At 38.3% G+C, this 24,983-nt stretch overlaps 1 protein-coding gene across 3 annotated transcripts in view; it reads left to right on the plus strand.

Annotated features, from left to right (window-relative positions):
* Positions 1–24,983, plus strand: part of TAF4B (TATA-box binding protein associated factor 4b) — a 173,604-nt gene that overhangs the window by 117,760 nt on the left and 30,861 nt on the right. For all 3 annotated transcript variants that reach the window (XR_011645958.1, XM_004465145.4, XM_004465146.4), the window contains one exon: positions 19,432–19,542. Coding sequence is in view for 2 of the 3 variants with exons in the window: in XM_004465145.4 (XP_004465202.1) it covers positions 19,432–19,542 (111 nt within the window). In the remaining variant the exon portion in view is untranslated. The remainder of the gene's footprint in view (positions 1–19,431; positions 19,543–24,983) is intronic.

Below are 24,983 nucleotides of genomic sequence, written 5' to 3' on the forward strand. Positions count from 1 at the left end.
CAACAGTTCAGTTGAATCTCAAAGATGTTCTACTGAGTGAAAGAAGTCTGTTTCCAGATGTTACACACTGTATGATTCCATTTATATGACATTCACTAAAAGACAAACCTATAGTAATGGAGAAAATTCTGTGATTGGCAGGCATTAGGGGTACAGAGAGGGTGCGACTATAAAGGAATAGCATGTGAGGGTTTCTTGGGAGTGATGGAAGTGCTTTGTATCCTGACTTGTGGTTACTCAAATATGTAAATATGTTAAAATTCATAGAAAATATTGAATTAAAGAAATAGTAAGCTAAACTTTGATCAAGCCCTATTATTTTTATTTTTTTCTTAAACTTTTTATTTTGAAATAATTTCAAATTTATAGGACAATTGCAAAAATAATACAAAACTCTACAGAAAACTCCAGCATACCCACAGATAACCAAATCTACAGGTTTTAATATTTTGCCATTTACTGTATCATTCTATCTAGCCATCCATCCATCAGTCTGTCTGTTCTAAATATCTATGCTTATTTTTCTAAATTTTTGAGAATAGGTTGTTTAAATTGAAGAATCCAAGAGAGTTGATTGCAAAAACACTGATATGCCAAAATGATGGGGCAAATGACAATGTTTCCACAGGCAAGCCTCTTACTTAATGGATAACTGTTTTTACTGAATTGAAGCATCCTTGCTGTCATCTTCACCCATTGTATATGCCAAATCTGCATTAATACTCAGAAAGATCCTCCAGTTCCAATTAAAAGTACTTGGTTTTGCTGTATTAGGCTATTTTTTGTTTTGTTTTGTTTAGGCTAGTTAAAAGAATTGATTGGGAAATGGGGGGAAAGAATAGAGCTTGGTGAAAAATGGGAGAGAAAGGTGGAAATATGCACCAAGATTTGGTATGGGCTCCTCTAGGCAGAAGAGCGAGATTCGGCTTGTGTGGTTACGTTTTAAGCTAATGCTAAGGGGAGGGGTCCCAATTGTTATTAGTTGGGGGCAAATGGTGAGGCCTGTTTGGAATAGTTCCAAGTGGGACCTCAAGGTCAAGGTCTTGGCAGGGTCTCGCACCCATGTTGTCTGTTGTTGGCCATGTTGTCTGTTAGCCATGTGGTTGCTTGTTTTCTTCCTTGTTTCCCTGTACTAACCTGGCTCAACTCTCCCTTCAGAGAGTTCATGCCCTTATTCTTAAGGGGGTGCTGAGGGTCCATGATCATTCTTCTGTAGTTACTTCCTGCTGGTTAGGGAAGTAGTCCCTGCCTGACAGGGAGTAAACTTCTCTGGCTGTTTTATTGAGGTTGAGGAAACACGGGCCAACACCATGGTTGAAACTGGGTGAAATCCCTGTATAACTAATAAGGAGCTGATCCTGTAAGAAATAAACTTAATTAGAATTTTGAAGATACATGGTCACACTAAAAAGATAAAGAAGATGGTGTTAAACAGGCCTGGAAAGGGGGCCAGCCATGACATACTGGACTATGAGAGTGAGAAAGGCTTGGTGCCTTCGGAGGCTGCATCCTCCCAAAGTTGATGGGAAACAGCATTCTTCTTTGAGTTCTTTTTTTTGCTGTTGGTTATTTCTACGGAGAGATTGTGGTAGACCTCCTGGGTGGGTATAAACTGCTGTCCCCACTTCCCACAGCAGTGGTTATGCTTAGGACAGCTAGGAGAGGTATGAAGAGAGGCACTGCCCTAGACATAAACTCAGAAAGACAGTATAGGCAACAACAAGACAGGCATATGGCAAACAAAATAAAGACAGTGCTTAAGAGAACCATTCCTTTATCTTACAAGCGCATTTGTTAACTACTTAGAAAATGAATTAAGTTTACCAGGACTTTTAACATGTTCGCTATCCTTCTGCATATGATTTGGAATAGAAAATACATCATCATAATCATTGGGGATATAGGTACAGTACTTAATACTGGACAATGTACAAGTTCCTCTTTGAGCTGCAATTGATATATCTAAATTTTTGCAATACCGTATATGTCATCTCTCCATGGGAGCAGGCCATAATGCCATTTGTGTTTTTTTAAGTTCTACTTATAGTACTCTGGTAATTGTTGCTTCGCTTGGTATGTATGCCCTTCACATCGCCAGCATGCTTTAACCCAAAAGAGAGACTAGGAAGTTAAGACTCTGTGTTTTACCAGCCAGGTACATAGTACCCTTAGACACTACAAAACAAAGCCAATCTGGAGGCACTGCCCATTGTACCTCTGGCCATATATAGCCATTGCTGGCTGCTCTAGGAGTCTGAAACTGCAACATACTTTCCATCCACTTCAGGGGCATAACCAGAGATGTAATAGATACCTTCATTATTTTAGGGGTCAGTGATCAACCTAGCCAATAATTCAAATAGAGAAGTAATATGCAAGGTATTTTGGCCTGGTTTGAATGTGCAGGAGAGTTTGACAATACTGAAATCTCTCTTGATTTTTATACACTTTCAACACACTTCCAGTGCCATTTATAATATACTAAATATACTTAACTTTTTAGTGCTTTGCTTTTTAACTTCTGTACCTTTACCATGATGATGTTAATTAACACTTATTTTGCTTGAACACTACAGGAAAAACCTTCTCAATTATTTTATGAAAACTGAAGATTCCCAATGGAATCAAGGTTACCTTTCCTTACCACCACTTTAAGATACAAACTGAAGTGACCTCTGACAGGTTTCCCTGTTATGAAGTTACTTTTTGTTATTAATAACAATTTAGGTTTTTAATTAATAATGGCTTCTTGGAATTAGGCATTCAAATGCTTCAGTTTAGAAGATGCTTTTACTTCCTGTATTAGTCAGCCAAAGGGGAGCTGATGCAAAATACCAGAAATTGGTTGTTTTTTATAAAGGGTATTTATTTGGGGTAGGAGTTTACAGATGCCAGGCCATAAAGCATAAATTACTTCTTCCCTCACCAAAGTCTGTTTTCACATGTTGGAGCAAGATGGCTGCTGATGGCTGCGAGGGTTCAGGCTTCCTGGGTTCCTCTCTTCCAGGGTCTTGCTTCTCTCTGGGTTTAGGGTTCCTTTCTTCCCAGGGCTTGCTTCTTCCTGGGCTCAGGGTTCCTCTCTTCCTGGGGCTTGCTTCTCTTTCCTCTGTGAGCTTACTTCCCAGGGCTCCAGGTTAAGTCTTCAGCATCAAACTCCAACATCAAAAACCTTCAACTCTGTCCTTTGCCATACCTTTTATCTGTGAGTCCCTTAGTGGATGGGGACTCAATGCCCTAATGACGTGGCCCAGTCAAAGCCCTAATCATAACTTAATCATGCCCAGGTACAGGCCAGATTACAAACATAATCCAGTATCTATTTTTGGAATTCATAACCATATCAAACTGCTGTACCTCCTTATAATTAACCATAACCACATAGACTGGCTACTGTACCTTAAAATAAATTTATTAAATGACAATAATTAATGAAATTTAATTTATCCATTTAAGAGAGGGCAGATCTACATTTCCTTCTTTAAATTAATTTCATTAAACAGGAACTTAAAACTTTCATCATCATAAATATTTAATACATATAATATTAATTCATTTAATTGGTATCCTGTAAACCTAGGGAAATTGCACCTAAGCTAAATAAAATTGAAACCTGTGAGAGAAACTGGGACATGGAGACTGATGATTGCAGGCAGAATGTTTATTGGGACGCTCTCCCAATGGAAGGAGTCTGATGATTAAACCAGCATGGCAGGGGTCTGAAGAGAGACTTCATTCTGCCCCTGGAGGGTGGTAGATATGACTTTATACAGTACATCAATAGGCGGAGAAACTGAGTACATACAGCCTGGGGCCAAATGGCTAGTGGGTAGTGGGCTAGGGCATTCTTGGAATGCAGGAGGGGTTGGTGGTGCCTGGGCTGGGAGTGGGTGAAGGCCCTTATCAGCTCCACTTTGTTCATTGTTCCAGAGGGGATGGGCTGCCTCCTAGACTGTAGGCTATGGAGGTTATGGCTGGAAGCTGCCTTTCTTCAATTTTATGTCACAGGGTAATTGAGTCAAGGTCTTATGACCTGTTAATCATTGCAAACCTTTTAAGGGGGAACCTGTAACAAAACCATTATAGTTTATGTAGGGAATGTTCTTTTTCTTTCCTTTATAGGAGACTGGAAGCTCTTTTCTTTAATAAAATTCTAAAACTGAAGAATCTTAAAAGCATACTGACTGCTAGGTTCTGGAATATATTATAATTTTAAAATTTGTTTTAATCATAATTTAGAAAAGATCTTTCCATAGCTTTCAAGGACTTTTACCTTTACTTACTTAAATATGACAATTGGATTATTAACCACCCTTATTTTAAAGCTGGTGAAAGGTTTAAATTGGGGAATTACAAGCAAACTGATTCTTAATTCTCCAGTCTAGAAGACAAGAGTTTTAATCTGCCACACTTAGCCCCTCCCTTAGAGCTCTTGCAAAGAGAAGGCCCTGGGGGCTGGGCATGTCAAAAAGCTCAGGAAAATCTTTTTCCCTTTCTCAATAGTTTCTAGGTACAGATTTCTATGTGACTTTTCCATCCTGCTTAGCCTAATTTGAGCTCCAGGAATATTCATTCACGTATATAACAGCATATTTAATTTTTAACTATTTAAATAGAGCTCTTTTAAGAATTCTCATTTGTTAATTTGATATTACCATCCCGATATATGAAGTTATACACTGAGCAAATAGGAAGACACAAATAGAGAGTTAGATACAAAAACACAATTCACTAAAGTTACTTAAAACTCTGTTTCTTTTACAAAATAAGTTTAACTGTAAAATAACATTTACAAGATTTCTTTGAAGGCTATTTCTAATTACTGTAATTTGCACTGTGACCATGCAGTTTTGCACAAGAATTTTCATCCTTTTAATTATTGGCTCATAAACAAATTGTTCTCAAGATTTTAAAATACAATTTACAACATTTTACTTTGCTTCAGAGCTTTGCTTATTTCCCCTTTTGACTTTGACAGACCTTGGATGAGCAAGACTAATTCTAGTACATATTCACTGAGGTCACTGAAGTCTCAGGGAAACCAAGTATTTCTCATGACTTGCTGCTTTTAGGAACATCAGCACTCAAGGTGGGAGGCCTGCTCCACTCTCCCATCCTCAGAGATAACAGGACTCCTGCAACCACTGGACTGGAAGAGAGGATGTTCAACTCCGAGGATTGAAGAATTCCACACCTGGAGTCACAAGAGACAGCAGGGATTTTGGCACCAGTGGATGGACAGGAGACAGGAGGGTGTCTCTAGTCTGTTTTCCCCTGAGCCATGGGGGACAGAAGTTGCCAGGCTACAATTTGGAGAATGGAGTAGTTACCATCAAAGGTGAAGCCAACCCTGAAATAACCATAAACAAAGACAAACTCAGTTTAGAATTCTTTTACTATAGTATATACTGGGCATAATTAAGTTCAGTTTATAATTACCATTACTATAGCTAAATCCACACAGTTACAGCAATTTTAGATATTATCCTTCTGCTGTTTCATAATATAAAGGTATCTATATAATGATAACTTTCAGGTACAGTTTCTAGTACGTTTGTACTTTAAAGCAAATCTGGCACTTTTACTAACCAAGCCACAAGAATTTTATTAGTAACAATTTTGCTAAGTTTTTTATGCTTTTCTAGCAGTTGAACCAATTCGTCTTGTGATTTATACATCAAATCCAATTGCAGGACAGTATTGACCTTTAAAGATCATTTTTGGGTTACCTTTCACTGTTGTCCAGTTTGTAGCAAGCAAACCCCAAATCTGATTTCCTAGGTAAAGGTGACTGACAAAGTTAAGCAGAGGTTAAAAGAGAACAGAGAATTTTATACCCTTATCATAGAGAAAGAGCTGACAAAACCATTTTCTAGGAACTTTTTAATCTTAATTGATGGCATATGAGGAGGTTCCTTATTTTACAGGGGAGAGATTCAGTAAAACAGCCTAGATCTTGATTCCCCATTCACTCCTCTTATTAGGCACAACCAAGGTTAGAGAGGTCTGGAGTGCAGACTAGGACCAAGTGGTTGGCTCCCATGTTAATTAAGAAAATCAACACTCTTACCTGCCAGGTCAAGGGTCACCTGGGGCTACTCTAGTTGATGGTTCACACATGGCTTCAGGCCCCTTCCATCCTTCCCCCGGACAAGTTCTCAGTGGACAGCATGGTGAGGCAGCTTGGGTCAAGGTTCCTACTGACAGGGAGCCTGTATTCAAGCAACCGTGAGGCCACTGGTGCGTTTAATGGCAGCAGTTAAAAGATGAGCTTGTCTCAGCCCTGTGCCCATCCCTCGTTACAGTCTCCATCTTAGCAGCATGGTCTTGATTGCTGAAAAGGCTGTTCTAAAAGGGAGTTAATGGAAGTTTGGGGGCCCAGGGAAAGTTTCTGCAGCTTTCTACGGATATCCAAGGCAAACTGGACTTCCTAGTAGGATCTGTCCTTCTGTAGAGTTAGGATCTACCAAGAGGGTTTTTTTATTGCCTCTGCGAGTGATCTTCGAAATAAGGCTAGTTTCTAGGTTCTGCCTCTGAGCAAATTTCCCTGAGCTTATTTAAAATCATCTGGTTTGTTATTACATTTCCTTATCCCTCTAAGGAGACATGACCACATGGTCTTTGCCCTCAGATCTGTCTGTCCTCTCCTTCTCTCTTATGCAGGTTTAATTGGAATTCAGCGTCCCATATAGAGCCCACTTTTGGCCATACTGTGGCCATGTGGTATGGCAGGAAAAGATTAGCCTTTCTTTTTAGATCATCAGTATACAGGTAGTCCCAATTTCTGAGCAGGCACCCCAATGGGGAGTCTGCCAGAATTCTCAGTCTGGATGGTGTCCTACTGTAAGATCTTGCTGAGCGGATTGTTCCTGAGCCAGCATCTTGGAAATCAGGGTGACCTGCTCGCTGTCTCCACGTTCCAGGGATCGGGAGCCTTATGTCTCTAGGCTTTCCCAGAGCCCTTAGAGGTCTTGGGGGTATCTGGGCCCAGCTCCAGGACTGAACACCCAAGCCCGGCTGACACTAGGTAAGGAGCTGTCTAGGTACCTTTCTTTTGCCTACTTTGCAGATGGCTATGAGAGAACTCACCTCATGGCGACCCCCAGGGTCTAAGTTCCATAGTTAAACCTGTCATTAAAAGCCCATTTAAAAAAACTAGAGGGGAAGCGGATATGGCTCAAGCAACTGGACTCCCGTCTACCATATAGGAGTCCAGGGTTTGATGCCCAGGGCCTCCTGGTGAAGGCAAGCTGGCCCATGTGGTGAGCTGTCCGTGCAGAGTGCTGGCCCAGGCAGAGAGCTAGTGCAGCAATATGATGCAACGAAAAGAGACACAAAGGAGAGATAATAAGAGATGCAGCAGATCAGGGAGCTGATGTGGTACAAGATAGTGATCTCATCTCTCCCTCTCTGAAGGTCCCAGGATTGGTTCCCAGAGCTGCCTAATGAGAGTACAAGCAGACACAGAAGAACACACAGCAAATGGACTGAGAGCAGGCAATGGGGTGGGGGTGGGGATGATAAATAAATAAATAAATATATTTTTTAAAAGAGCAAAATATCTTCTAAAAAAAAATAAAGACTAATTGTCCTGTGACTTGCCAGCAAACAGCCTCAGGGACACCTCCCCCCCACCCTCACCCCCCCGAGAATCTCATGGCTTCCCAGGGCTGAGAAAGAACAAAACTTCAGAGAACAACCAAGGGAGGGACTCAGGCCTCACTAACACATGCATTTTCTGGTTCTAAGGCATTCTAAAGAATCTCACAGACCCAAAATGAGGACAGCAGTAGTTGGAACATCAAAGGCAATTCTAATTAAAAGGCGTTAACTAGTAGTCTAAGGAAATGATACAATAGGTGATAGCCATTCTGAACTCACAAAGAGGGCCTGGTAAACTCCCAGCTGATTCCTGCTCATCTTAGGCCACATGCCCAGTCAGGTCTCAAGGATGGTTTCACCAAGAACATCCTTGGACCGTCACGATATGGTGGCTCGCCCCTACTACCTCTGAAGAGGGAGCCAGAAGTCTGGGCCAACCAAGTTTATATCCTGTGGGAGCCTATCCAGGAACCCCCTTTAAATGACAGAATTTAAAGAGGGCATAGACAGGCCTTAATTAAAACTCACCAGTCTCCAGCAGGGGTCAGGGAATGCACCTGCCTCTAGACCTGGCTGTCGCTTTGCCAAACAAAGGCCAGGAAATGTTTGATTCCTTTAGGTTCTTGGCTATGTCACATAAAAGAATTTAAGAACATGCCAGTTTGGCTAGGCCAGTAAAAAAGTTTATTGGGAAATGGGGGGAAAGAACAGAGCTTGCTGAAAAATGAGAGAGAAGGATGGAGATTTGGTGCAGGCTCCTATAGACAGAGAGCCAAGAACAAAATTTTTTACCCTTGATCTCTCTATGCTTCCCCTGCTGTACATACCTGCTGTTCTGACAATTCTTGCATGGTTATTTATTTATTAAGCAGTTTTGTTGAAATATATTAACATATCATGATCTATCCAAAGTGTATAATCAATGGCTTTTAGTATCATCACAATTTTGTGCATTCATCACCACAAAATATTTTGGAACAATTTCATTATTCCAAAAAGAAAAACTCCACATCTCTTAGCAGTCCTTCCCCAGCCCTACTAATCCAATATCATCTTTGTAAATTGATTCATATTTACATTTTATTTAAATGGAGTTATACAATATGTAGTATTTTAGTCTGGTTTCTTTCACTTAGCATAATGGTTTTTTTGTCTGATATTAACATCTTGTGTTTTCATACGTTTGTTCAATTTCAAAGAAAAACAGTCTTATATATGCAGTTTTACCCATATTCGTATTTCACTTGTGGTTTTACTCCGTTATACAGTTCCATGTTACATTTTTTAGCTTTTATTTAGTAATACACGTGACCTTAGACTTTCCCTTTAAACCCTTTTCATACCTACATAATAGTACTGCTACTTTCAGATCATGTTGGGCTTTCACATTTTCTTTTCATTTCCATAGATTAACATACATTCTTTTTACCTATTCTTCATAAGTTAACCCTCAGCTTTCCATTCCCTAATCTCACTCTATTTTCTAGTGACCCATACTCCAATGAACCCCATGAGATTACACAATATATTTAGTTTATAGTAGCGTAATCATACAGTATTTGTCCTCTTCTGTCTGGCATGCTTTACTCAATGTCTTCCAGGTTCATCTATGTTGTTACATGCTTTATGACTTCATTTTTTCTTTCAACTGCATAATATTCCATGTGTACACCCCACAATTTGTTTACTTGTTCATCAGCTGATGAATACCTGGGTTGTTTCCATCTTTTGACAATTGTAAATAATGCTGCTATGACCATCAATGTGCAGATGTCTGTTCATGTCACTGCTGTACATTCTTCTGGGTATATACCTAGCCATATGATCTGTCTAAATTGTATAATCAATGGCTTTTGGTATAGTGTTGTACATTGATCATCTCAAAAATTTTGCAACCATTTCATTACTCCAAAAAGAGATACCACACAACTTAACATTCCTTCCTCAGACTTATATAACCACTAATCCAATTTAATCTTTATAAATTAATTTATATTTACATTTTATATAAATGGAATCATACAATATATAGTACTCTGTGTCTGGTCTCCTTCACTTAACATGTTGTTTTTTTTTTTGTCTGATATTAACATTGTGTGGTATTAACTTATATTTGTTCTGCTTCAAAGAGAAATGGTCTCATATATGCAATTCTACCCATATTCATATTTCATATATTTCTATATCACATAATTTATTTAGTTTATATTAGAGCAATCAACTGTATTTCTCCTTTTTTTGTTTTTTTTAAACTTTATTTTGTACATTTACTAGTTGAAAATATAAACAATTAAATACGAAAAACAAAACAGTTTAATGAAAACATACATTTCTCACTTAAATGTAGTGGGTACATATACACATATATTACACAATATATTTAGTTCATAGTAACACAATCATATAGTATTTGTCCTTTTGTGTCTGGCTTGACTTCACTCGACATAATGTCCTCCAGGTTCATCCATATTGTCATAGATTTTACAACTTCATTCTTCTTACAGCTGCATATTATTCCATCATGTGAATACATCACAATTTGTTTATCCATTCATCAGTTGATGGACACCTGGGTTGTTTCCAGCTGTTGACTTTTGTGAATAACACTCTTATGAACATTGATTTGCAGATTTCTCTTCATGTCACTGCTCTCAGTACTTCTGGGTTTTTACCAGGCAATGGTAATGCCGGGTCCCATGGCAAATCTATATTCAACTTCCTTAGGATCTGCCAAACAGTCCTCCAATGTGGCTGTACCATTCTACATTCCCACTAACAGCGAATAAGCTTTTCTGTCTCTCCACATCCTCTCCAACATTTACAGTTTTCCAGCTTTTTAATAGCAGCCAGTCTAATAGATGTGAAATGATATCTCATTGTATTTTTGCTTTTCATTTCCCTCATTTCTAGTGGCATTAAACGTTTTTTCATATGTTTCTTCCCCATTTGTGTTTCTTCTTTCATCAGTTGTCATTTCAAGTCTTTTGCCCATTATTTAATTGGATAGTTTGTCTTTATATTGTTGAGTTGTATGATCTCTTTATATATCATGGACATTAAACCCTTATCAGAATTGTGATTGCCAAATATTTTCTCCCATTGAGTGAGTCGGCTGCCTTTTCACCCCTTTGACAAAGTCCTTTGAGGTTCAAAAGTATTGTTGAATTTTGAGGAAGTCGCATTTTTTCTTTTGTTGCTTGTGCTTTGGGTGTACAGTTTTAAGAAATTACCACCTGCCACATGAGCTTGACGCTGCTTTCGTACATATTCTTTGAGTAGTTTTATGGTTGTTGTTTTTGTATTTAGATCCTTGGTCCATTTTGAGTTAATTTTCATATAAGGTGTGAGACAGTGTTTTCTTTCTTTTGGAAATGGCTATCCAGTTCTCCCAGCCCCATTTGTTGAATACACTGTTCTGGCCCAGTTGGGTAGGCTTAACAGCGCATCTAAAATGGCTTGATTATAGATGTGAAAGTCAATTTCTGAGTTTTTAACTCAGTTCCATTGGTCAATCTGTCTGTCCTTATCCAAGTAACATGCTGTTTTTACCACTGTAGCTATGTAATATGCTTTAATGTTAGGAATTGAGTCTTCCAACTTAGTTCTTCTTTTTTAAGACATTTTTGGCTATTTGGAGCACCTTACCCTTCCAAATAAATTTGCTTATTGGTTTTTTGGTTTCTGCAAAAAAGGCTTTGGGATATTTATTGAGATTGTGTTGAATCTGTGAATCAGTTTGGGTAGAACAATATTTAGTCTTCCAATCCATGAACATGGAAAGTCCTTCCATTTATTTAAGTCTTCTTTGGTTTCTTTTAGAATGTTTTGTAGTTTTCTGAATACAGGTCTTTTTGAATTGATTCTTGTATAGCAAGTGATATGGGGATTATTGTTCATTCTTTTGGTTATGGATATCCAGTTCTACCCGCACCTTTTGTTGGAGAAGAGACTGTTTTGTCATGTTAACATGGCTTTGGTAGTTTTGTCGAACACCAGTTGGCCATTAAAGTGAGGGTTTATTTCTGGATTCTCCATTCTGTTCCACTGCTCAATGTCTATCTTTATGGCAAAACCATGCTATTCTGATCACTGTAGCTTTGTAATGTTTTTCAGGATCAGGCATTGAAATTCCTCCCTCATCGCTCTTCTTTTTTTAGGAAGCTTTTGGCTATTCAGGTGCTTCCCTTCCAAATGAGTTTATTAATTGCCTTTTCTCTTTCTGTAAAGAAGGCCTTTAGAATTTTGATTGGTATTGCATTGAATCTCTAAAGCAGTTTGGGTAGGATTTATATCTTCACAACATTTAGTCTTCCATTCCATGAACCCAAATGTCTTTTGATTTGTTTAGGTCTTCTAAAAATTTCTTTTAGCATGGCTTTGTATTTTTCTGCATGTAGGTCCTGTACTTCTTTGGTTAAATTGATTCCTAGGCATTTGAGTCTTTTTGTTGTTATTGCAAATGGAATCTTTTCCCCTGATTTCCTCCTCAAATTGTTCAATACCTAGTGTACAGAAACATTCCTGATTTTTGTGTGTTGATCTTGTATCCTGCCACTTTGATGAACTAGTTTAGTAGCTCCAGGCGCTTTATCATAGCATTTTAGAATTTTCTAAATATAGGATCATACCATCCACAAATACTGAAATTTTACTTCTTCTCTTCCTATTTGGATGCTTTTTTTTTTCCTTGTCTAATTGCTCTAGCTAGAATTTCTAGCACAATGTTCAATAACAATGGTGACTGTAAGCATCCTAGTTTTGTTCCCAGTCTTAGAGGGAATGCTTTCAACCTTTCCCCATTAAGTACAATCATGGCTGTGGGTTTTTCATATATGCCTTTTATCATATTGAGGAATTTTCCTTTTATTCCTACCTTTTGAATTGTTTTTATCCAGAATGTCAAAGCCTTTATGCACCATTTGTTAATATGGTGTGTTATGTTTATTGATTTTCTTAAGTTGAACCAACCTTGCATACCAGAAATAAATCCCACATGGTCATGATGTATAAGTCTTTTGATCTGCTGTTGGATTCTATTTGCAAGTATTTTGTTGAGAATTTTTGCATCTATGTTTATTAGAGAGATCTGTAATTTTTTTGTGATGTCTTTATCTGACTTTGGTATTAGGGTGATATTGGCTTCTTAAAATGTGTTGGGTAATTTTCCTTCTACAATTTTTGTGAAGAGTTTGTAAACATTATTGGTTTGAATTCTTCTCAAAATGCTTGGTAGAATTCACCTGTGAAGCCATCTGACCCTGGACTTTTCTTTTTTGTGAGATTTTTGTTGACTGATTCAATCTCTTTAAATGTGATTGGTTTGTTCAGTTTTTGTATTTCTTGTGGCACCAGGGTAGGTTGTCCCATAAGTTTTTGTAAATTGTGTTCTCGTTTTCATTTATCTCAATATATTTACAAATTTCAGTTACATTTTCTTCTTTGACCTCCTGACTATTTAGGAGTTTGCTTTTCAGCCTCCACACTTTCGTGAATTTACCTGTTTCCCATCTATTATTGATTTCTAGTTTCATTCCATTATGATCATTATGATCATTATGAGTAAGTGCTTTGTAGAATTTCAGTCTTTTTATATTTGAGACTTGCATTGTGATCTAACATGTGGTCTGTGACTGCTTGAAGAATGTATAACCTGAGTTTGGGTGCAACGTTCTGGATATGTCTATTAAATATGTTTCATCATATTGTTCAAGTTCTCTGCTTCCTTATTTGATCTTCCATCTAGGTGTTCTATCTAATGAGACGATTGGTGTGTTGATGTCTCCAACCACTATTTTAGAGATGTTTATTTTTCCAGAGTTTGCCTCATTATTTTGGGGTTCTCTTGTTAGGGGCATCGATATTTATAACTGTTATGTCTTCCTGGTGGATTGTCCCTTTTATTAATATATAATGACCTTCTGTACCTAACTTTTTTGCATTTCAAGTATTTCTCTTTTTCGGTTACTGTTTGTATGGATTATCTTTTTCCAACCTTTCACTTAGAGCAGGTTTGTATCCCTGGGTGTGAAGTAAATCTCTTGTAGGCAGCATGTGGATGACTTGTGGTTTTTTAATGCATTCTGTTAGCCCGTGTATTTTGTTTGGGGAGTTTAATTCATTCACATTCAATGATATTACTATAAATGCATTATTTACTTCCACCATTTTATTCTTTGGTTTTCATATGTCACAGCTTGTTTTCTTGTCTTTTTATTCTTTTGGTTATCTTTTCTGCTATTTTTTTATTCTGTACTCTCCTCCAAGCCTCTTTCTTCCTTCATTTCCTTTCAGGGTGTAAGGTTTCCCTTAATATTTCCTGCAAGTTGGATTCTTTTTAATGAACTCTCCTAGTTTTTGTTTATTTGTGAATATTTTATACTCACCTTCATATTTGTAGGATAATTTTACTGGATAAAGAATTCTCAGCTGGCAGTATTTCTCTTTCAGTATCCTAATTCTATCATACCACTGTTTTCTTGCTTCCATGGTTTCTGATGAGAAATCCACACTAAGTCTTACTCGTCATCCCTTGTATGTGATGGTTTTCTTCTCCTTTGATGCTCTCAGAATTTTCTCTTTATCTTTGATGTTTACCATTCTGAGTGGTAAGTGTCTTGGAGTAGAGCTATTTGAATTTACTCTGATTGTTCACTTCTTGAACATGTAAGTCCATATCTTTCTTGAGAGCTGGAAAACTTTCAGCTGTTATTTCCTCAAATACTCTTTTTGCCCCTCTTCCCTCCTCTTCTCCTAGAACTCCCATGACACATATGTTGTTGTATTTTGTGTTATCATTCAGTTCCCTGAGCCCCTGCTCAATTTTTTCCCATTCTTTTGTCTCTGTTTTTTCCTCTCTTCAATTTCAGCTGTTCTGTCTTCAGTGTCACTTATTCTTTCTTCTATCATTTCAAATCTGCCTTTGTGTCCCTGTAATGTGTTTTTTCTATCATGTCTTTCATTCCCATGAACTCTGTCTTTTTTTTTGTTCAGGTTTTCAAATTCTTCTTTGTGCTCCCTCAGTGTCTTCTTGATGTTGTTTTTATCTCATTAGGTATATTGTCTTTCAACTCATTAATTTGATTTTGGAAATTTGTGTGTTTCTCCTTGATTATTTGTCTCAAATCCTGTGTCTCTTCTGGGGCTTTGATACATTCCTTTTCTTGGGCCATGTCTTCCATTTCCTTAGTATTCCTTGTAATTTTTTCCTGATGTCTAGGCATTTGATTAGGATGGCACATTTACTCAGATGCTTACTTTCTCTCTCTTTCATAGGGATTTAATGGCAGGAGCTGTGTTACTGCTGTTCTTAGATTCTTGGTTCAGCCTGTTCTGGCCTTTGTGATTATCCCTATTAGTGTCTCAAAACTGGGCTCTGGAATCAGTAATGGTTTGCAGACCTGCTTCCTAGGGCCTTCGGGAGGGAGGGTGGAATGGCCGAAAAGAGCCTTCTTTCTTATTTCCTTTCAATTTCCTCATGTGTACTTCCTTGGTCTGCCAGTAGATGGTGCTCTTTGGCAGCCCTCTCAGTTCAGTGCCTGGTCGGAGTTTGTTTGCTGCAACATGGATAGGATAAAAGTGATAGAGGTTCCTGCCTGGAGGCTAAGAGCCTCATGTTTCAAACTTTCTCAGAGGCAGTTCTTGAACCTTTGCTGGTAGCCCTCCCTTTTTCTGGGTAGGCAATAATTCCATTGCCCTCTGTGTTCTCAACAACCAGTCTCAGGCAGTAGAGGAAGAGATTGAGAGGGTCAGATTGCTTTAGTTCCAAATCTCTTTAGACCCAAGTTGGCTCGTAAGGCAAAAAATGGCACAGCCCCACCAGGCCTGGAAGGGCTTGTGAGACACAGCAGACCATATCTGTGAATCAAAAGCTGAGTAATCCTCAGGCTGTGTTTCTGTCTCACCCCTTTCCTGGAGATTTGGATCCCTGGAGTCCCCTTTGTCTGTAGCTGCCAGCCCTGAGGCCTGAGAATTCCCAAGTGTCTATAGTGTGGTGGAGGTTGCTGGCTGTAGCATCTGCAATTTTTAACTCACAGTTTTGCTGTTACGATTCTTTTCCTTTGCCCCTCTCTCTTTCGGGTGGTGTCCAGCCTTCCCTTGGTGTCCTAAACATTAGAAGATCTTTTCCCAGGCTGTTTCTCCCTGTTCTCCAGCTATTTGCCTGGGAGAGAAGAGAGAGCCCCCTTGTCTTTCTAGTCCACCATTTTTCCAATGTCAATACATTGTTCTTGAGAAAGTTTTTTGTAATTACAGTGCAACCAAAACTATGCCAATTCCCATTTTTGTTAGAATTTTGCAAAGTATTGTAGAACATTGTGTCTGATACTTCAGAAAACCAAAGTATAGTTTGTAGAGTAGGAGAAAATATTTTTACATAGATAGGAAAATTTGAAAACAGAGGTCAATTTAAAAACCAATCACTTGGTATAATTAACTTGCAGATGCCATTTTTCTCTACAGGAAAGGACTTAAAACATAGCTTGGTGCTTGATTTGTGCCACAGGGTATATTAACTATTACGCTGGTGCAAAGGAATTGCGGTTTCAAATCATGAATTTTAAATCATTGTAACTAGATTCAAACACATCTTTACTAATCAGATTAGAAACTATTACAATCAACACATTTTTGCCAATGAGAAGTTTGTTTATTCCTCTAGCATAAAAATCCTTCCTTCGGGATTCTACGAACTCTTGGAAAGCATTTTCTGCATCCTGCTGTTGTGGAAGTGCTTTCCTGCAAAAGTTGTTGAGATGCTTGAAGAAGTGGTAGCTGGTTGGTGAGTGGTCAAGTGAATATGGCAGATGAGGCAAAACTTCATAGTCTAGTTTGTTCAATTTTTGAAGCATTGGTTGTGCGACAAGCAGTCTTGCATTGTCACGGAGAAGAATTGGGCCTTTCTGTTGACCAATGGCACTTGCCGTCATTGCAGTTTTTGGTGCATTTCACTGATTTACTGAGCATACAGTGCTTATGAGGCACCCACTTATTGAGCTTTTTGACCTTTCCAATTTGCTCCAAATATCGAACAACCAGAGAATGGTTGACATTGAGTTCTTCGGCAACTTCTCGTGTAGTTGTAAGAGGATCAGCTTTGATGATTGCTCTCACTTGGTCATTGTCAACTTCCAGTAGCTGGCCACTATGCTCTTCATCTTCAAGGCTCTTGTCTCCCTTGCAAAACGTCTTGAATCACCACTGCACCGTACATTCATTTGCAGTTCCTGGCCAAATGTGTTTTGATGTTGCAAGTTGTCTCTGCCGCTTTATGACCCATTTTGAACTCAGATAAGAAAATCACTTGAATTTGCTTTTTGTCTATAACATTTCCGTAGTCTAAAATAAATATATTAATAAAATATAAACAGCAAGTAAGAAGTCATTAGCAAAAACACATAAAGCAAGAAATTCAGGGAAACGGACTTTGGCCCAGTGGTTAGGGCGTCCGTCTACCATATGGGAGGTCCGCGGTTCAAACCCCGGGCCTCCTTGACCCGTGTGGAGCTGGCCATGCGCAGTGCTGATGCGCGCAAGGAGTGCCGTGCCACGCAAGGGTGTCCCACTCGCAAGGAGTGCGCCCATCAGGAGAGCCGCCCAGCGTGAAAGCCGTCCAGCGTGAAAAGAAAGTGCAGCCTGCCCAGGAATGGCGCCGCCCACACTTCCCATGCGGCTGACGACAACAGAAGCGGACAAAGAAACAAGAGGCAGCAAATAGACACCAAGAACAGACAACCAGGGGAGGGAGGGAAATTAAATAAATAAATAAATCTTAAAAAAAAAAAGAAATTCACATTTAAAGGATACATAGCATAACCACATTTAAGAATGTATTTCAGGGAAACAGACTTTGGCCCAGTGGTTAGGGCGTCCGTCTACCACATGGGAGGTCCGCGGTTCAAGCCCCGGGCCTCCTTGACCCGTGTGGAGCTGGCCCATGCGCAGTGCTGATGCGCGCAAGGAGTGCCCTGCCACACAGGGGTGTCCCCCGTGTAGGGGAGTCCCACGCGCAAGGAGTGCACCCATAAGGAGAGCCGCCCAGCGCGAAGGAGGGAGCAGCCTGCCCAGGAATGGCGCCGCCCACACTTCCCCTGCCGCTGACAACAACAGAAGCGGACAAAGAAACAAGACGCAGCAAAAAAAAGACACAGAAAACAGACAACCGGGGGAGGGGAAGGGAATTAAATAAATAAATAAATCTTTAAAAAAAAAAAAAAAGACTGTATTTCAGTATCAAATGGCAAATTTAAAAATGCAGGAACCACAATTACTTTTGCACCAATCTAATAAAATAGTTGTTTTGTTATCTAAAAATTCTGGATTGTGATAAGTGTGCAAATAGTTTAAAAGAATGACTTATACACTGCAATTTGTGGAGCAAATGGAAAATGATCCTCAGTTCACTTTGTTTAGTTAACTGTTTTCTGCTTTAGTAAAGAGTCCATTACCTATGGCTTATTCTGTACCTTTCTTCTAATGTTAAAAAAATAATCTGAAGTATTCTTAAAGTCGGGTTTCATTACTCTGTATCTCCTTGATGCTGATTAATTCACTATGAAGTACTTCTCTTTTCATCTTGCTTTTTTCTTAACATGTGTTAAAAACTTCCTTAGTATACTTTGAACATAATGTTCTCAATATAAATCCCCAAGTGATTATTTTCAGTTGACTTTCTTGAAATTTGGACTTTTTAAAATATTTTACTGAACCCCAAGTTCTTTCCTCCTTTTCCTACATGATAATAAGATTTTTGCTTGATTATATGTTTTAAATAAGTTTTTCATGGAAATTAAATACTTCCTCTTATGGAAAAAGTTATGATCCTAGCCATGCTTTATTTTGACTTTCTCACCTTTTTTGTTTTATAGAATGCCAGTTGACAGTTACCTGCCTTGAAACAATCCTAGATTTCATGTATTTATTTTGCAATTTTACTATCTTACTCATCTGTCTTTTCATAAGTCCTCTTCCATGAGTACCTCTTAATAGTTTTGCCTATGTGCCTGGATAGTAACTGAAAAAATTATACTTTAAAGCTTTGGGCTTTCCTGGTTAAGTATGATGAAACCCATACAACAAAATAGTACTAAATCATTTTGTATTTTTGCCATGAAGATGTAGAGCCAAGACCATGACTTTTATTTGCAAGTGAGAAAATAAATGTATTTTAATGTGTTGAGGTTTGTAATGAAGCACCCTTGGCTCTGATTTCTGTTTCTACCACTTACTACTTGTATGGCCTTCATGAAGTTTTCCCCTCTTAGAGCCTCACTGTCTCCATTAACTAAAAACAGAATGAGCTGTGGGAATGATTTTCATGTTATGTAAGATTAACATGTATCTTTCAATGTAGTTGTGATAGTTAAATGAGTTAGTTTCAATGTAGTTGTGATAGTTAAATGAGGAAAGTGCTTTGTAAATCATACAGCATAGAACTGTTTACTATAATGTATAAAAATTTTGTTTCAGAGTAAATTTTTCATCTGAAAGGTTGGTGGTAGTTTGCCCAGTCTCTTTTCAATTCACTGTTGAACTTACTCTTAAGGAATGTCTTACCTGTATTTAAACTGGGCAGAGATTCTGCTTTAGGTATCTTTCATTTCTTCTGTACTTCTCCCTTATCTAAGTTTGGCCCTTCTCTTTAGAAATACAGGATTAAAAATAATATGACAGAATAAAGAAATCAGGAAATGTGCCATTGACTGCTAAAGGAATCTAATATTTATTTTACACTCTAACCTTATTTGGTGAAAAACACAGAAGTAGGCTTAGTGATCAGTTTCTTTCCCCTTCTGAGCATGACTGTGTGTAAACATTGAATTCTTTTTTTCCATCTAGTTACAACAGTTGGAGCTTGCACAGATACAGTATAGAGATGCTAATCTCACAGCTCTTGCAGCTATTGGACCAAGGAAGAAGAGACCACTAGAATCTGGATCTGGAAGTGAGGTATTGAAATAATCTTTGTTAATTAATTAATTTTAAATATTTTTTTCCCATTGAGTAGACTGGCTTTTCACTTTCTTTTCTTTTTTTGTTTTTTTGAAGTATGCCTATATTTATTTTGCTCAAATTGTTCCAGCTTTACCCATTGCAACCTCTTTTTTTGTGTGTGTCCTGTGTGTATGTATTTATTTTTTATTGTCTTTTTTTAAAAAGATACGTAGATCACAAAAAATGTTACATTAAAAAATATAAGAGGTTCCCATATACCCCACCCCGCATCCCACCCCCATTCCTCCCACATCAACAACCTCTTTCATTATTATGGCATATTCATTGCATTTGATGAATACCTTTTGGAGCACTGCTGCACTGCATGAATTAGAGTTTGCACTGTAGTTTGCACTCTCCCCAGGTCAATTAATTGGGTTATGGCAGGATATAAAATGTCCTGCTTATGTCCCTGCAATATCATTTAGGATAACTCCAAGTCCCCAAAATGCCCCCACATCATAAGGAAAGACATGTAAATAATTTAGCTTACTATCTCAATTATGTATTTCGGTGCATTCTTTCTAGCAGTTTTACCTAATCTGCTCGCCTCTAACGTAACTAAATCCTGCTCATCTATTAAGACTGTATCTGCCATCTTATTTCTTTTATGAGCCCTAACGGTTCATTCCCACAATGACTTCTCCTTTTATGAGCACATAATGTGTTTGCATGGTATTTGTGTTCTCAGATTGTTCCTTGTATGTATATTTTTTCTTCTGTTAGATTATAAATTTCTGGGGCAGAGACTATAATCCTGTTCCTTTGTATTCTTCACAGAACTGGGCGTGTATATGCTCAATACATATTGTTGTTTAACTCCAAGGAAGGATCTTACATCTTCAGAGCAATTATTTGTTACCATGTTAGATTTTAGGATCAATCATTAGGGCTGAGAGAGAGGTGGGGTAAGAGCCCTGGATGGGGACAGCAGTAGAAAGGCCAAGTATTCTGCTCTATGAAATTTAAATGCGCTTTGAGGGGAGCCAGTGTAGCTCGGTGGTTGAGTGCCTGCTTCCTATATACCAGGTCCTGGGTTCAATCTTCATTACCTCCTAAAAAAAAAACAGGAAATGCACTTTGAGGCAAGAATCTCACCAACATTGACCCTGAACATTGACATTTCCTAAATGAATGACAATCACTTTAAATAGATGAAGGATTTTTAAAATCCAGCTCTTTTTCATTATAAATATAATAATTGAAATATGTTCACATTCTAAAAAAAACAAACTAGGGAAGCAGATTTGGGCCAACTGATAGGGCATCTGCCTACCACATGGGAGGTCCAAGGTTCAAACCCAGGGTCTCCTGACCCATGTGATGAGCTGGCCCATGCGCAGTGCTGATGTGTGCGAGGTGTCCCCCGCGTAGGAGAGCCCATGTGCAAGGAGTGCACCCCGTAAGGAGAGCCGCCCAGCATGAAAAATGTGCAGCCTGCCCAGGAGTGGCGCCGCACACACAGAGAGCTGACGCAGCAAGATGACGCAACAAAAAGAGACAGATTCTGGGTGCCGCTGACAAGATTACAAGCAGATGCAGAAGAACACACAGTGAATGGACACAGAGAGCAGACAACTGGAGCAGGGAAGGGGAGAGAAATAAATTAAAAGTAAATCTTTTAAATAAATAAAAAATAAAAAAAGCAAACTACTTTGCTGTATAAAAATATATGGAAAAGTAAACGTTTCTCCTCCCAGATTTCCAGTCTCCACCTCCTGCCCTGTGTTTTTACTTAAATTTGATCAAACGATACCTACTGCTTTGCCCTTGATATTTACCCCTTCCATAGCCTGCATCATATAGGTTTACCTCATACTTTTTAAAGGTATATTACAGTATTTAGATAAATCATAATTCTTTCAGCCAACTCTTTATTGGGCATTTATGTTGTTCCCGGGTTTTTTATATTATTGCTTCAGAGAACTTCCTTTTACTTACATTGTTGTGTGCTTGTATAATGCAACTATAGGCTCAGTTCCTAGAAATGGAATTCCAGAATTAAAGGGTATGACACAAAAAGAAAAACTTTATTGAAAAATTCAAACGCATACAAAAGTAGAAAGAATAGTATAAGAAGCTCCCTGTGGACTTGGCCCAGTGGTTAGGGTGTCCGTCTACCACCTGGGAGGTCCATGGTTCAAACCCCGGGCCTCCTTGACCCGTGGGGAGCTGGCCCATGTGCAGTGCTGATGCATGCAAGGAGTGCCCTGCCACGCAGGGGTGTCCCCTGCATAGGGGAGCCCCATGCACAAGGAGTGCTCCCCGTAAGGAGAGCCACAGCGCAAAAGCCACACAGCCTGCCCAGGAATGGTGCCGCTCACATGGAGAGCTGACACAACAAGATGATGCAACAAAAAGAAACACAAATTCCCGTGCTGCTGACAACAACAGAAGCAGACAAAAGAAGATGATGCAGCAAATAGACACAGAGAACAGACAACCGGGGTGGGGGGAGGGAAGGGGAGAGAAATAAATAAATCTTTAAAAATAGAAAATTAAAAAAAAGAAGCTCCCAAGCACCCTGCTGCCATCACTATTGATTTATGCCTAATCTGCTTTCATTTATAACAACTCCCCCCACCTCAGGTTATTTTGAAGTCAATTCCAATCTCAATATCATTTATCCATAAGTTCTTTTGATTTTTAGTAACATTAAAATATTACCCCCTGAATAAGTTATATCAGTTTTTACAACTGTCAGTAATAAATAAGAATGCCTGTCTCCCATGCCGTCATTAACACTAGGTATTATCTTTGCTACCGGGTGTTTTAAAACAGCAATTTTTGAATAGAATATTTAAATTATGAATAATGTGCAATTTTTCATGTATATGTTAAAATTTACTTTTTTCCCATTGAGTTATATTTTTAAATAGATTACGGAAACGAGGCCTTTCCCCACCTTTTCCTTTCAGTGTGAGCTCATCTAAAAGCTTTTATTTTCGTAAAAACAAAATAAGCCTTTTATTTTTATCTCTGGCCTTGTGTTCTATTCTGAAAGCCCTTTCTTATTTAGAATTTTGTATTAATACTTCTAAAAAAAACCTCTCTATTTTGAAATACTTTCAATCTTATAGGACTTTACAAACTCCAAAGAGAGTACTGCGGCATACCCATATTCACCAAGATACCTAGTTCCACCAATTTTAACATTTTGCCATATTAGCCATGTCATTCTGTCTGTCCGTCTGTCTGCCTGTGTGTCTGCCTATCTATCCATTTTCTGAACACTTGAATATAGATTGTATCATCATGCTCCTTGAACACTTAATACTGTCATGTATATTTTCTAAGAATAAGGATATTCTCTTATATAACCACCTTAAGTGCAGTTATCAAGTTCAAGAAATTTAACTTTGATATAAAGCTTATAGTCTACTTTCTAGTTTTTTCATATGTCCCAATAATGTTCTTTTGAGCCTTTTTGCCTCCATTGTTAAATCATGTCCAAGATCATGTATTACATTTCATTGTCCTTGTCATTGTCTTTTTTTTTCTCTTAATCATGGGAGCATATATACAACAAACTTTCCCATCTCTACCATTCCCAAGCATACTATTTAGTGGGATTAATCGCATTTACTATGTTGCAGTACCCTTACCACCTTCCATTGATAAAACTTGCCCATCTCCCCAAACAGAAGCCCTATACCCATTAAGATTAACCCTCCATTCCCCCTGTCCTCCATCCCTGGGAACCTGTACTCTAAATTCTGATTCTTTGAGCTTGCATATTCTCCAATATATTCTTTGTAGTTACCATGGGGCTTAAATTTAACATCCTAAATCTGTAATAATCTTATTTACTTTCATATCAACTTAATTTCAAAGCACACACAAACTATGTTCCTATACCCCTCTGTTCTCCCACCTTTATTTAGTTCTTGTCATAAATTACATGTTTATTTATTTTGAGTCTCAATCCACTGATTTATTATTACATTTTATACATTTGTCTTTTAGATCCTGTAAGAGGTAAAGAGTAGAGGTACAAACTGAAAATACAATAGTATGGCATTTTTATTTACCCATGCCGTTACACTGACTGGAGATCTTTATTTCTTTAGGCAACTTCAAGGACCATTGTTTATTGCCCTTTTTCTTCTTCCTGCAGAACTCTCTTTACCATCTCTTATAGGACCGTTCTAATGGCAGTGAACTCCCTCAGTTTTTGTCTATCTGGGAATGTCTTAAAAATCTCTCCCTCACTTTTTTTTTCGGAGGTCCCAGGATTTGAACCTGGGACCTTATATGTGGGAAGCAAGTACTCAGTCACTGAGCTACATCTGCTTCCATCTCCCTCATTTTTAAAAAAATATTTATTTTATTTATTTCTCCCCACCCCTTCATTGTTTACACTTGCTGTGTGCTGTGTCTTTAGGAGACACTGGGAATTGAATCTGGGGCTTCTGATATGGTAGGGAAGAGCCCAATTGCTTGAGCCACCTCTGTCCCCTCCCCTCATTTTTGAATGACAGTTTTGTCAGAGAATTCTTGGTTGGCAAGCACTGTAAAAATATCCCATTACCTTTGTGTCTCCATGGTTTCCATTGAGAAATCAGCATTTAATCTTATTAGGGCTCCTTTATATGTGATGTATTGCTTTTCTCTTGCAGCTTTCTGAATTCTCTCTCTTTGGTTTTTGACAGTTTGATGATACTATGCCATGGTCTGGATCAATCTAGATTAATCTTGTTTCCAGTTCATGAGCCTTTTCGATGTGAATACGCATGTCCTTCTTTAAATTTGGAAAATTTTCTTTATTCTCTCTGACTCTTTCTTTTTTCTTCTTCTCGTACTCCTATAATGCATATTTTCGAATGGTTAATGGTGCCCCACAGGTTCCTAAGGCTCTGTTCACGTTTCTTCATTCTTTCTTCTTTCTGCTCCTCAGACTAGAAAATTTCAATTAGTTGATCTTTTGTCTCCAATCTGCTGTTGAACCCTTCTAGGGAATTTTAAATACCTGTTATTGTAGTCTTCAGCTATGTTTAGTTGTTTCTCATAATTTCCGTATCTCTGTTGATATTATCTTTATGTTCATCTCTTGCTTTCCTAATTTATTCTTAGTTCTTTGTCCATATTTTCCTTTAGCTCAATAAGAATATTTAGGACCATTTTTTAAAAGTCTTTCTGATATGTCCTAGGTCTGATCCTCCTCATCAGTGGATTCTAATGCTTTAATCTTCTCCTTTGCCAGGGCCATCATTTCCTGTTTCTTTGTATTGTTTTGTAATCTTTGGTTGAAATTTGGGCATTAGACACTGAGGGATCTGTTTCTTATGATTTTATCCAGTTAGTGTCAAGATAGAGCTTTGCTTAAATGCCAGGAGCTAACAATAAAAATATAAAAGAAGGAAGAAAAAAAACATCTTTCCAAGTCTTTGCAAATT

Source organism: Dasypus novemcinctus, chromosome 16 (genome assembly GCF_030445035.2).
Source record: "Dasypus novemcinctus isolate mDasNov1 chromosome 16, mDasNov1.1.hap2, whole genome shotgun sequence".
Classification (NCBI taxonomy): Eukaryota; Metazoa; Chordata; class Mammalia; order Cingulata; family Dasypodidae; genus Dasypus; species Dasypus novemcinctus.